The sequence below is a fragment of the Equus asinus genome, chromosome 2 (genome assembly GCF_041296235.1).
Source record: "Equus asinus isolate D_3611 breed Donkey chromosome 2, EquAss-T2T_v2, whole genome shotgun sequence".
In the NCBI taxonomy this organism is placed as follows: Eukaryota; Metazoa; Chordata; class Mammalia; order Perissodactyla; family Equidae; genus Equus; species Equus asinus.
In genome coordinates this window covers 34,237,871-34,253,122 of record NC_091791.1, presented here as the reverse complement: position 1 = coordinate 34,253,122, position 15,252 = coordinate 34,237,871, and the positions used below count along the sequence as shown (strand labels likewise).

The 15,252-nt window shown below is 34.9% G+C and overlaps 1 protein-coding gene across 6 annotated transcripts in view; it reads left to right on the top strand.

Annotated features, from left to right (window-relative positions):
• LOC123279151 (cytochrome P450 2C9-like) overlaps positions 1-15,252 on the top strand; it is a 47,304-nt gene that overhangs the window by 16,191 nt on the left and 15,861 nt on the right. For 2 of the 6 annotated variants that reach the window (XR_006517063.2, XM_044753755.2), the window contains exon 4: positions 1,585-1,910. The exons of the other annotated variants lie outside the window; for them this stretch is intronic. Coding sequence is in view for 1 of the 2 variants with exons in the window: in XM_044753755.2 (XP_044609690.1) it covers positions 1,585-1,637 (53 nt within the window). In the remaining variant the exon portion in view is untranslated. Of the gene's footprint in view, positions 1-1,584; positions 1,911-15,252 lie in introns of those variants that run through there. 6 annotated transcript variants of the gene reach the window in all.

Here is a 15,252-nt window from a genome sequence, read left to right as displayed (position 1 = left end):
TTCTGGGAAACTAGAGTTTTCAGACTATAAATATCTATTGTCACCTCTCTCTCTATATATATTTTTAATGGCTCCTCTTGAGATTTACAGTATGCATCCTTAAATTTGTATAGTCTTCTTAAAATTAGTACTACAGAACTTTGTATAAAATTCAAAAACATTTGCAGTGTATACAAATATTGAATCATTTTTTGTACACTTGAAAGTAATATAATGTTATATGTCACTTACACCTCGATAAAAAATACAAGAACATTGCAACCATATACGGCTATTTAATCCTCTCCTCTACCTTTATGCTATAGTTATCACATATATAATATTTATGCATATTATAATCCTACCATCCATGTTATAATTTTTGCTTTAAATCAGGGTAGGTAAACCTTTCCATAAAGAGGTAGATAGTAAATGTTTAGACATGGGTGCCATATCGTCTCTGTTGTGCCTACTCACCTCTGCCATTGTAGCATGAAAATGACCATAGATAATACATAAACAAATTGGCATGAATGTGTGCCAATATAACTTTATTTACAAAAACAAGTAGGGATACAGAATACTATGTTGAAGGGTTAAATTTTATTTTTCTATTTAACATATTAAAATTTTAATTTTACTATTTTCTGATTTTCTTTGCTTCTGATAAAGCAGTTATTTAAATTACTATTCCCCTGTAGGTAATGTGCTATTTTTCTCTGACTGCTCTCAAGTTTTCTCTGTATCTTTGATTTATTTTTAACTACAAAATATTTGTGTGGTTTGTTTTTTATTTATTCTGCTTTTCTTCATCTAAATTTGAAGAATTTTTGTCTACTTTTTCCTCAAATATATTTTGCCCACTATCTTTTCTCTTTTTGACACCCCAGTCAACCTATGGTATTGCTACACAGGTTCTTAACATTCTTTATATATATTTAAATCTTCTATTCTTTAGACTGGAAAGTTTCTATTCATCTATCTTCAAATTCACCAAGTCTTTCTTTTGTTGTATTCTAACCACTGTAAAGCCATCTATCAATTAATTTCATCAATTATAAATTTAAGGTTTAGAATTTTCATTTGGTTCTTTTCATATATTCTATTTTGATTATAACATTAACATTTTAATTAATGTTCAGACTATTTTTATTTGCCTCCTTGATTATAGTTATGTTACAGCTTTCAAAATTCTTGTCTGTTTATTGTATTATTAGTGCTATTTTAGTGTTAGTGTTATTCTACAATTTCTCTTAAACATGGGTCACATTTTTCTGGTATGTCTGTGTGTCTAATAATTTTGAAATGTATCCTAGATATTTTGAATGATATATGGTAGGGACTCTTGATTCAGTTATGTTTCTTTCAAGAACATTGAGTTTTGCTTATCTGTTTGTTATCACAAACAGTTAACTGAACTGGACTCAAACTCAAAACTTTGAATTTTCAGTTTAGTTCTTTTCAATTGAAATGAGTTGTTTATACTTTAGTCCACACATGCCTAATTCAAGGGTTATCCAGGGATTTGGGTGATTTTATAGAGATAATTTAGAGTACCCCCTCTCTGGCTCTTTCTTTCCTGAGCTTTACCCCCTTCCTTTTCAGCTTCTGTGCAGGTGATGGAGCTTTATGATGTCACTGGTTTGAAGAATCAATGAGACTGCTGGCTTATAGCCAAGTTTTAGTCACCTAATATTCGCTGCCTGGAGGCTGTCCTCAACACAATATCATGAAAATGGAAAACTCACCCAGTACATTTTGCTTTTTTTTAAGTATCTTCTGCACTTCAGTACCTTCACGATTTTGGTCACCCTTCAGGATGTGTGTGTGGGTGTGTGTATGTATATGTGTATTTCAGAGAAAATAGGGGAAGGTCATTCCAGTCATAAGGAATAACATGAGACTAAACTTGAATTTACTGTTCTGTCTAAGTACATCCTTCCTCTTTTCTCATAGTGGGTAAACACAAACTCCTGCACTCACACAACAAATACATACTTGTACACAGATGCACAGACATATTAAGGCAAAGAAGAGGGGGAGATAATGTGTATGTATGGTTATAGTTGAACACACATATACAGAAATATATATGTGTTTTTATGTGTGTGTGTGTATATAAACATATATACACATATATGAAGATATTTACATGTAATATAAATATATTTTATATACCTACATATTATACATAATATGCTATGATTTAATGGTGACATTTATGCAATAACATATTTAGTTTTATAAGCAGTATAAATACATTTATCTTATAATACTGTGTTGCATGGCTATACAAATGTTCTAAATTATTTCCCTATTCAAGGATATTTCGATTATTTTTGAACTTTTGTTTATATAAAAATTTTACAATGTATATATATCTTGTATTATTTCTGTACTGCCTCCAGGAAACATTTCTCAGTGTTAAAGTCAAACATAAGCTCAGAGTGAAGGGATCGAAGATAATACTCCAAGAAAATGGCAAGCGAAAGAAAGTGGGTGTAGTCATACTTATATCAGATGAAACAGACTTCAAGATAAAAAAGATGAGAGACAAAAATGGCCATTATATAATGATATAGGGACATTCCACCAAAAAGGCACAACATTATTAATACATATGCACCTAACACAGGAGGATCAAAGTATATAAAGCAACTACTAACAGACCTAAAGGGAGAAATTGCCAGCAACATAATAATAGTATCTGACACTAACACCTAGGGACAAATCATCCAGACAGAAAGTCCACAAGGAAATGGTGACCTTAAGTGAAACACTAGACTAGATCAACTTACTAGATATATATAGAACATTCTTTCCCAAAATAGAAGAGCACACATTCTTCTCAAGTGCACATGAAACATTCTCAAAGATAGATCATACGTTGGAAAATAAGGCAAGGTTCTATAAATTTAAGAAGATTGAAATCATATTGAGCATCTTTTCCAACCACATGGTATGAAACTAGAAATCAGCTACAAGAAAAAGGTGCAACAGTCAGAAATACGTAGAGACTAAAATACTTGCCACTGAACAACTATTGGATCAATACAGAGATTTTTTTTTAAACCTAGAAAGAAAGTAAACTGAAACAACTCTTATGGGACACAGCAAAAGCAGTGCTAAGAGGGAAATTTCTAGCAACACAGTCATACTTCAACAAAGAGGAAAAATCTCAAGTAAACAATCTTAGTCTATACCTCAAAGAACTAGAAAAAGAAGAACAAACAAAGCCCAGTTCAGTAGAAGAAAGGAAATAACAAAAATTAGTCCAGAAATAAGTGAAATAGTGACAAAAAAAGAATAAAAAGGATAAATGAAAATAACAGCTGATTCTTTGAGAAGATAAACAAAATTGGCAAACCTTTAGCCAAACTAAGAAATAAGTAAAAGAAGACTCAAATAAAATCATAAAATGAAAGAGGAGATATTACAATGGACACCACATAAATACAAAGGATTAGGGGAATACTATGAAAAGCTATCTGCCAACAAACTGGATAACCTAGAAAAAAGGGATAAATTCTTAGAATCATACAACCCCCCAAAACTGAATCAATAAGAAGTAGAAAATCTGAATAGATCAATCACCAGCAAAGAGCTTGAAACAATAATCAAAAACTTCCCAAAAAACAAAAGCCCAGGACCAAATGGCTTCCCTGGTGAATTCTACTAAACATATGAAGAAGACAATATCTATGCCTCTCAAACTCTTCCAAAAAATTGAACTGGAAGGGAAGCTTCCTAACTCATTCTATGAGGCCACTATTGCCCTGACACCAAAACCAGAGAAAGATAACACACACACACACACACACACACACAAAAATTATAGGGCAATATCACTGATGAACATAGATGCTAAAATCCTAAACAAAATATTAGAAAATCGAATACAACAATAAATTAAAAGGATCATACACCAGGATCAAGTGGGATTCATTCCAGGGATCCAAGGATGGTTCAACAGCTGCAACTAAATCAATGTGATATACCCCATTAACAAAATGAAGAATAAAAATCACACGATCATCTCAACAGATGCAGAGCAAGCATTTTACAAGATCCAACATCCATTTATGATAAAAATTCCCAATAAAATAGGCCTAGAAGGAAAGAACCCCAACATAATAACGTCCATAATGACAAACCCACAGCCAGCATCATACTTAATCATGAAAAGCTGAAGTCTGTTCCTCTGAGAATATAGGAAGAAGACAAGGATGCCCACTCTTAATCAACAGAGTACTGGAAGTTGTAAACAGAGCAAATAGGCATAAAAAAAAATAAAAGTGATCCAAATTGGAAAGGAAGAAGAAACATTGTCACCATTTGCAGATGACATGATTCTATATATAGAAAACCCTAAAGAAGCCACCAACAAACTACTAGATATAATCAAATACGGTAAAGTTGCAGGATACAAAATAAACACACAAAAATCAGCTATGTTTCTATATGCTATTAATAAACGAGTAGAAAGTGAGTGAAGAACACAATTGCACTTACAATCATAACAAAAAGAATAAAATACCTAGGAATAACTTTAACAAAGGAGGTGAAAGACCTATACACTAAAAACTATAAAACATTATGGAAAGAAATGCAAGAAGGCAAAGAAATGGAAAGATATTCCATGCTCACGGATTGGAAGAATAAACATAGTTAACATGTCCGTGTTACCTAAAGCAATCTACAGATTCAATGCAATCCCAATCAGAATCCCAGTGAAAGTCTTCACAGAAATAGGACAAACAATGCTAAAATTTGTATGGAACAACAAGAGCCCCTGCAAAGCCAAAGTGATTCTGAGAAAAATGAACAAAGTTGGAGGTATCACATTCCCTGAATTCAAAATATACGACAAAGCTATAGTAATCAAAACAGCACGGTGCTGACAGAAAAACAGACATGTAGATAAGTGAAACAGAATTGACAGCCCAGAAATTAAACCACACATCTATGGACAGCTAATCTTCAACAAAGGAGCCAAGAACATAAAAATGGAGAAAGAAAAATATTTTCAATAGTGGTGCTCGGAAAACTGGACAGCCACATACAAAAGAATGAAGTAGACCACTGTCTTACACCATACAAAAAAAGTAACTTAAAACAGATTAAAGACTTGAATGTATGACCTGAAACCATAAAACTCTTAGAAGAAAATATAGACAGTACACTCCTTGAGGTCAATCTTAGCAATATCTTTTCAAATATCATGTCTACTAAGACAAGGGAAACAAAAGAAAAAAATACACAAATTGGACTACATCAGATTAAAAAGATTCTGCATGGCAAAGGAAACCATCAACAAAACAAAAAGACAACCCACCAACTGGGAAAAAGCATTTGCAAATCCTATATCTGACAAGTGGTTAATTTCCAACATATATAAAGAACTCATATAACTCAACAACAAAAAAATGAACAACTGGATCAAAATATGGGCAGAGGATATAAACAGACATTTTCCCAAAGAATGTATACAGATGGCCAGTGGGCACATGAAAAGATGTTCAACATCACTAATTATTATGGAAACGCAAAACAAAACTACAATGAGATATCACCTCATATCCATCAGAATGCATATAATTAACAAGAGAAGAAATAAGTGCTGGAGAGGATGTGAAGAAAAGGGAATCATCATACACTGCTTGTGGGAATGCAAACTAGTGCAGCCATTGTGTAATACAGCATAGAGATTTTTCAAAAAATTAAAAATATAAATACCATATGAACCAGCTATCACACTACTGGGTATGTATCCAGAGAAGATGAAAACACAAATGCATGAATATTTATAAATCCCTATGTTCAGCTCAGAATTATTCACAATAGCCAAGACCTGGAAGCCACCCAAGAGCCCATCAGTGGATGAGTGGATAAAGAAGATGTGGTGTATGTCTACAGTGGAATACTACTCAGCTGTAAAAAAGACAAAATTATCCCATTTGTGACTACATGGATGGAACTCGGGGGTATGATGTTAAGCGACATAAGCCAGAGAAAGACAAATACTGCATGATTTCACTCATTTGTGGAAGATAACCAAAACATGGATAAAGAGAACAGATTAGTAGTTACCAGAAGGGAAAGGGGTTGGAGGGTGGGCGAAAGGGATAAAGGAGCACACATGTATGGTGATGGATAAAAATTAGACTACTGGGAGAGAGCACAATGAAGTGTATGTGGAAATTGATAATAATGTCCACTCGGAATCACACAATGTTATAAACCATTATGATCTCAATAAAATTGCTTGAAAAGGGCCGGCTTGGTCATGCAGCAGTTAAGTCCACATGTTTCACTTCAGCGGCCCGGGGTTTGCTGGTTTGGATCCGGGTGTGGACATGGCACTGCTTGGCAAGCCATGATGTGGCAGGTGTCCCACATATAAAGTAGAGGAAGATGGGCATGGATGTTAGCTCAGGGCCAGTTTTCCTCAGCAAAAAAGAGGAGGATTGGCAGTAGATGTTAGCTCAGGGCTAATGTTCCTAAAAAAAATTGTTGAAAAAAAAGAAGCAAAATATCAATAATTCAATAATAAAAACAATTTATAAATAAGAATGTGGATTATAAATTATAAAATATAATTCCATTATATCTCATATGTAACCTCTACTAAAATATACACTTTATTTTCTTTTTGTGTTTGTGTGTGAGGAAGATTGTCCCTGAGCTAAAAAGTTGTCAATCTTCCTCCTTTTGCTTGAGGAAGATTGCTGCTGAGCTAACATCTGTGGCAATCTTCCTCTGTTTTGTATGTGGAACACTGCTGCAGCATGGTTTGATGAGTGGTGCATAGGTCTGTGCCCAGGATCCAAACCTGCTAACCCCAAGCTGCCAAAACAGAGCACATGAACGTAGCCACTATGCCACTGGGCCAGTCCCATCCACATCATTTTCTTTATCCATTTATGTGTCAACAGACAGGTTCTTTCCATATCTTGCCTATCGTACAATTGAATAATGTTAAAATGAATATGAGAGTGCAGCTATTTCTTTGAGACACTGATTTCGTTTTCTTCAGATATACACCCAGAAGTGGGATTGCTGGATGACATGGTAGTTCTATTTTTAATTTTTTGAGGAGCCTCCACACTATACTCCATCGTAACTGTAACAAGTTACACTCCCACTAGCAGTGTACAAGGGTTCCCTTCTCTCTGCTCTTTTGCCAGCATTTATCTTTTGTCTTTTTGATTACAGGCATCATAACATATGTGAGGGGATATCTCATTGTAACACATGCGAGCTGATTACAGCCATTATAACACATGAAAGGTGCATTTAGCTGATGATAGTGATGTTGAACACCTTTTCATGTACCTGTTGGCCATTTGGATGTATTTTTTGGAAAAAATGCCTATTCAGACCCTCTACCAATATTTTAATCAGATTGTTTGTTTTCTATTGAGTTGCATGAGTTCTTCATATATTTGGGGTATTAACCTCTTATGAGATACGTGACTGTAAATATTTTCTCCTATTCTGTAGTTTGTCTTTTCAGTTGTTGATGGTTTCTTTGGTGTACAGAAGCTTTTTAGTTTGATGTAGTCCCACTTGCGTATTTTTGCTTTTGTTGTCTTTTGTTTTAATGTCAAATCCAAAAAACTTATTCCTAAAACCAGTGTTAAGGAACATTGGTCATAGATTATTGACTGTATATGTGTGGATTTCTTGCTTGGCTTTCTATCTGTGTGTTTTTATGACAGTACCACATTATTTTGATTAAATAGCTTTGCAAGATAGCTTGAAATCAGGAGTGTGATGCCTCCAGCTCTGTTCTTCTTTCTCAACATTTCTTTGACTATTTGAAATCTTTTGTGGTTCCATACAAATATTAGTATTGCTTGTTCTATTTCTGTGAAAAATGCCACTGGAATTTTGATAGGGATTGCATTGAATGTACATTTCTTTGGGTAGTATGGACATTTTAACAGTATTAATTCTTCCCGTCTGTGAGCACAGAATATCTTTCCATTTATTTGCGTCTTCCTCAATTTCTTTCAATAATATCTTATGGCCTTCAGAATACAGGTCTTTTACCTCCTTGGTTAAATTTATTCCTAGATATTTTATCTTTTTCAATGTAATTGTAATTACTGATAATTCACTCAGAGTTTACAGAAAAGCAAGTTATTTTGTATACTGAATTTGTAACCTGCAACTTTACTGAATCACTTATTTGTTCTAACAGTTTTTTGGTGGGATTTTTAGGATGTTCTATATGTAATGTCATGTCGTCAGCAAATAGAGAATTTTATTCTTCCTTTCCTGTTTGGATACTGTTTATTTCTTTTTCTTGCCAAATTGTTGTGACTAAGACTTGCAGTGCTGTGTTGAATAAAAGTGCCTAAAATGGGCATTCTTGTCTTATTGACTATGATGTTAGTTGACGGTTTGTCATATATGGCCTTTATTATGTTGAGATACATTTCCTGCATACATACTTTGTCAAGAGTTTTCATCATGAATGAATGTTGAATTTTGTTAAATATTTTTTCTACATCTTTTGAGATCTTTTGATTTTTTTCATTATGTTAATGTGGTGTATCATATCAATTGATTTCCAGATGGTGAAACTTTCTTAGATCCTTAAAGCAAATCAGACTTGATCATGGTGTATGATCCCTCTAACATATTGTTGAATTCAGTTTGATAATATTTTGTTGAGGATTTTTTCATCTATGTTCATCAGGGGTATTACCCCGTAATTTTCTTTCCTTTTTATGTCCTTGTCTGATTTTAGTATCAGGGTAATTCCAGCCTTGTAAAATGAGTTTGGAAGTGTTCCCTCCTTTCCTCCTTTTTGGAAGAGTTTGAGAAGGATTGGTATTAATTCTTCATTAAATATTTGGTCTAATGTAGCAGTGAAGGCTTCTGGCCCAGGATTTCTGTTTGTCAGGAGGTTTTGTTGTTGTTTTTTTCCCTCTGTCTTAGAGACAGTCATCCTGTGAAACTACCTAAATTTAAAAATAAAAGAATTACTACAACTTTGGATAACTTTTTGACAATGGCTATGAATAGTATGTTTTCATTTTATGACTCAGCAATTCCACTCCTAGTTATATACTCAAGAGAATTTTATATGTGTATCTACTAATAGATATGTAGAGGAATGTTTACAGCAGTTTTATCCTCATTGTCCAGATTGAAACAACTCAATTGCCCAGCTATGGTTAGAATGGATACATAAATTGTAGTATATTCATACACTGATTATGTACCAACAAAAACAGCAATTGTTGCTACATGGAAATGTGGATGAAACTCATGGTCATAATGATGAACACAAGAAGCCAACACAAAGATTGCATCTTTTATAAGAAATTACAGGAGACAAAAGTAATATACAGTGATAGAAGTCAAAAACAGTGGTTTTCTATGGGAACTACTATGAATGGACACAATGGATTCTTTAAATACGTTGGGAATGATCTAGGAAGTGATTATACATCATATTGAGTTATACACTTGTGTCCTTCATGTTTTCTATACCTCACTTAAAAAAATAGAAATAGTAGAATGGGCTATCATGTGGAGCTGAGAATTTTTTGTTATTAAAGAAGTCTCTGTTCACATTAAAGAAAAATAAATTAAAAATTTACATATTTGGTTTAAGTTATTAGGAAAAGCATATATAAAAATATTTCAATATTGATTCTTATGTCTGTTATTGTTTTACAGATGTATACGTCTGTTGAGGTTAGCTTTAATCTTTGGGTAAATATGAGAAAACACATTGTAAAAAATGAATTTAAGTTCCATTAGCTGAAACAATACACAGGAAATAATGATCCTAGAGGAGGAGGTAAAAGAAAGAAAAAAATTAAAAACTGATAATTCATTGGATGAATTATTTGACCTTATATTTTCTGAAACTGTATAATCTTGACAGTGAGAACAGGATGTGAACACAAGGATATAGTTAGGATGTTGCACAGAAAAAAGATTTTACTAATTAACTCATTGAGTAATGTTTGCTTCAATTTGGTGGGGTCCTTAGTCTCAAGTGAAGTTCATTGTCTGTTAGTGAATACTCACTGTCTTGGAGATCCCAGGGAAGGTCAAAGACAACTTGCTAAAAAAAGGAGTTTCTGTGGCAAAGCTTTCCAGGTCCAAATGCTGTGCTTTTGTCTCAAGGGATCACCGGAGCAGCAAGTTCTGGTGCTCACGTGATTCTAGACACTTTATTGGACAGCACTACAGCAGATTTTGATCTTAATGTTTTCCCATGGAGATGGGAGGAGGCTGCTTATGTTCAGTTTTCTGAAACCCCTTTAGACTCTAACCTGTGTTAATGCAGAGTCTTCTCAAAGCTTATGTTATCTTGTACCTATTTTTATAAGATTCTTATAAAAGCCCACTACCAACTTTTTATGTGAGCTCCTTAATTTTATTTACTTCTTTACTTTTTATTTTTTTAATTGAAGTCTAATTGACATATAAGGTTATATTGGTTTCAGGTAAACAACATAATGATTCCATATTTGTGTATATTGCAAAACGATCACACAGTAAGTCTAGTTAACAACTGTCATCACACATGGTTACAACTTTTTTTCTTGTGGTGATAACTTTTAAGATCTGCTTTCTTAGCAACTTTCAAATATGCAATATAATATAATTAACTATAGTCACCATGCCGTATAGTGGGAGGTTTGTATACTGATTCAGTCTCCTTACTACTAGTAATCAGCATGTTGAGATTTTGTATTTCTTCATGATTCAGTCTGGTAGGTTGAATGTTTCTAGGAATTTATTCACTCCTTCTAGATTTTTCAATTTGTTAGTGTATAATCATTCCTAGTAGTCTCTTACGATCCTTTTTATTTCTGTGGTATCAGTTGAAACATTTCCTCTTTCATTTCTGTTTTTGTTTACTTGAGTCTTTTTTTTTTCTTGGGAGTCTAGCTAAAGATTTGTCTATTATGTTGATCTTTCCTAAAGAAACAGCTCTTAGTTTCATTAATCTTTTCTGCTGTCTTTTACTCTCTACTTTTTTCATTTTCACTCTGATCTGTGTTATCGCTTCTTCTAGTAAATTTAGACTTAAATTATTCTTCTTTTTCAAGTTCCTTGCTGTGTAAATTTACATTTTTTATTTGCAATGTTCTTGTTTCTTAAATTAGGCATTCATCACTATGAACTTCCCTTTTAGAACTGCTTTTTCTGCATCTCATATGTTTTGCACCACACACTCAGGGATACGTCCAAAACAACGACTGCAGCCTAAATTTCAAATACTAGAGACTGAAATCTTCAGGCTTACCTAAGAGAGCACCTTGATTTTTGAAACTTTATTGTGTTGTTTTTTACAGGGCATTCTCTCTACTAATTTGTTGTGGTTATACAATTCACAAAATAAAACAAAAAAAGGTTTCTTGTACTTCCAATTTCACTTGTCTTAAGATTGTTCTTTTCTAATGTGCTGTGTGATGTATTTCATTTTTATGAAGTTTAGCCATTGGCCAAACTGATGTAGGTTAATAGAAATTAAAACAGCAGCATTATGTGCTGAGGGTGGATGGCTATTAGCTAAAATTTTACAAAGGGGTATTGTCTATGTTAATGGATATGATTCATATATATTGACAGGGTTGTTGGATACTATAGGGAGTATAAAGTTTTTTGTGTGTGTGATATGAATATATAATTACCCATACACCAGACAAAAAACAAAGAACTATATTAAAATGACATTATTGATAAAATAACACAACTATGAATATTACTATAAAGATTTCATCAAACTTCATTTTCTCCAAAGTAACATAGCCATCTTAGGGAAAACAGCACGCTTGTTCTTATAAATGACTTCTTCCTCTTATTATACTCATTCGGTTTATTTCATGTGTCTGAATTAAGCCTGTATACTTTAGAATTAGACTTTTGCTTCTGGTCCTTTTAATGGTGTTATTTTTCTAATTTTATCAATGATTATGGATATACCTTGGGGCCTACAATATTGAGAATAGTCTAAGATAAACGAGTAATGAAAATGAACTTGAGGGGATGGCACAGCGGCTAAGTTCGCACGTTCCACTTCTCGGCGGCTGGGGGTTCACTGGTTCGGATCCCGGGTGCAGACACGGCACCGCTTGGCACACCATGCTGTGGTAGGCATCCCACATATAAAAGTAGAGGAAGACGAGCACAGATGTTAGCTCAGGGCCAGGCTTCCTCAGCAAAAAGAGGAGGACTGGCAGTAGTTAGCTGAGGGCTAATCTTCCTCAAAAAAAGAAAAAAAAAGGAAAATAAAAAGAAAATGAGCTTGATCTGCATTCAAGATTTTTTTTTTATTCTCTTTTAACTTCTTCTCTGGCCCATTGGTTGTTTAGTAGCATATTATTTAAGCTCCACATATTTTTGAATTTTCCAGTTTTGTTCTTATAATTGATTTCTAGTTTTATACCATTTGGCTTGATATAATTTCAATCCTCTTAAATACATGAGATTTGTTTTGTGGCCTAATATATGATCTATCCTGTAGAATGTTCCTTGTATGCCCAGGAAGAATATGTATTCTGCTGCTTTTGGTGGAAGGTTCTGTAAATGTCTGTTAAGTCCTCCTGGTCTAACATGTCTTTTAAGTCCAAAATTCTTTATTGATTTTCTGTCTGGATTATCTATCTGATACCGACCCTGATATCAGTTTCCCCACATTAAACCCAGAATATATGGGGTTAAAACCAAAACACTCATTCCCTGCTTGTTCTCTGGCTTCCTGGCTCCAGAATCCACTATCCTCCATGGAGACAGACACCGTCATAGACAAGCACATGGATTATCTCCTCCCCACGAAGAGATACAGGCTGGTAGGAAAGCTGCTGACAGCAAGGTCATGGGCTCCCTCCTCTCTGCAAGTGTCTCAAGGCCAAAGACAGGCTGGTGGGAAAGCTCCGACCAGCAAGGCCATATACTCCTCCTCCTCTATCTAAAACCCCAAATAAAAACCCGTCCTTTTAGCTTTTTGGGGAGTTTGGGATTTCAGCATTAGCTGCCCTCGCTCCTTGCTCAGCGCTGTGCAAAAATAAAATTCCTACTTTCTTCCACCACACCCAGTGTCAGAGACTGGCTTGCTGTGCAACAGGTGAGCAAACTCACTTCAGGTTCGGTAATACATCCATTGAGGAAAGTGGAATCTTGAAGTCCCTACTAATATTGTACTGCTGACTATTTCTCCCTTTAGATCTGTTAATATTTGCTTTATCTATTTAGGTGCTCCTATGATGGGTGTATCATTTTTTTCCCTTTTTATTCCTCTAACTGTCTAATTTCAAGTATCTCACCTTCAAGTTTGCTGATTTTTTCTTCCTGATCAAGTCTGCCTTGAAACTCCCCATTGCAGTTTTCATTTCAGTCGTTGTATTCTTCAATTCCAGGATTTCTGTTTGGTTCTTTTTGATGATTTCTATTTATTTATTAAATTTCCCGTTTGTTCATGTATTGTTTTCTTCATTTTGTTTAGTTGTCTGTGTGTGTTCTCTTGCATTTCATTGAGATTATTTAAAATGATTATTTTGAATTCTTTCAGACAATTCGTAGATCTCTATTTTGATTGGCTATCAGATCCTCATTAGTTTCCTTTGATGGTGTTATGTTTGCCTGATCCTTCATGATCTGCATACCCTTGTGCTTGTGTCTATGCATTTGGGTAACAAACATGCATTCTGATCTTCACATGTTGGTTTCAACAGGTAAAGATCCTCTTCTATTTGGTCCCTAGGCTGATGGGATTGCCTCTTGATCTCAGGTGAATGGGGTTGGAATTACTTATTGTGGTTACTGCTGGGTCTGCACTGGGGTCTGTGATTTGTTACCAGGTGCTTAGGGGAATGTGCATCCTGCTTGGTCCTTGGGCTTATGTGATTGCCTCCAAGAGCTTGGTTAGAGGGGCTGGTATTGGGACAAAGGTCTGCTTCAGGGTCCAGTGTTGATGGTGTGACTGTTACCACATGCAAGGACAGGTGTGACTCTTTCTAGTTCCCTTTGGTGGCTCTTGCTGACTCACTGGGTGGATCCCTTGACAGCACTATTCCACAGATTGTGACTGAGAGGGACTAGAAACAAGCTACAGGGCTGCTTCAGTATCTGCCACTGGACTAAGGTTTGTGGGCCAACCTCTTGGATCACAGTCAGGTGTGTCTTTTGTCAGATCCCTAGGTTCACAGGACTGCTCCAGGGTCATGACTAAAAGGGGCTGGAGATGCGTCATAGCCTACTTCGAGGTCCACATTTGGGACAAGAATTGGATAGCCTGTTACCTAAAGCATGGGAGTGCGGGGTTCCTCTGGGGTCACTTGGTGAATGCTGCTGGAGGGTAGGGCTGTTGTTGATGGGGTTCTAGCTGAGTCCACAAGGAGATGGAACTGTTTTCAGATCTGTTGTCAGGACCATGGTTGGCAAGCCTGCAACACGGGTGCAGGTCTACCTTCTCAAAATGGCCCTCTTCTGTCTTGGGCTCCAATGAGCTTCTGTAACCCCCTTCCTGAATCCTAAAGCTCCTACAAAGGGAGGTTTGTCCATGAATTGATGCCAAATTATTGTGTCTGTGTTGGGATATCTTCTATTCTACCACCTTGCATATGTCTGGTAATAACTTTTTAGATACAACACAAATGGCACAATTCACGAAAAGAAAGAATTGATAAATTGGACTTCATTAAATTAAAAATTTCTGCTCTGTGAAAGACACTATTGAGAGAATGAAAAGACAAGGCACAGACTGAGAGAAAATATCTGCAAAAGACATATCAGAAAAGAATTTTTATCCAAAATATACAAAAAGCTTAAACCTCAACAATAAGAAAATGAACAACCCAACTAAAAGCGGGGAAAAATTCTGACAGACACCTTACCAAGGAAGATATACAGATGGCAAATATTCACATGAAAAGATATTCAATGTCATACATCAATAAGAATTGCAAATTTAATCAACAATGAAATATAGATACACAACTCTAGAACAGCTAAAATTTAAAACATTGACAGTGACAAATGTTGACAACATGTGGAATAAAACGGAGTCTCATAAATTACTGGTGGGAATGGGTACAGCCAATTTTAAAAACATTTTGGCAGTTTCTTAGAAAAACTAAACATAGATTTACTATACAATCCAGCTTCACACTCCTTGGTTTTAACCAAATTAGTTGAGTGAACCTAAAATTGCTCTAAAGAATAAAGTCTATTAATTTAAAAAAAATAACAGTCTAACCCACAACTCAAGCCCAGCTGAAGTTTGCGTTACTCTGTGAC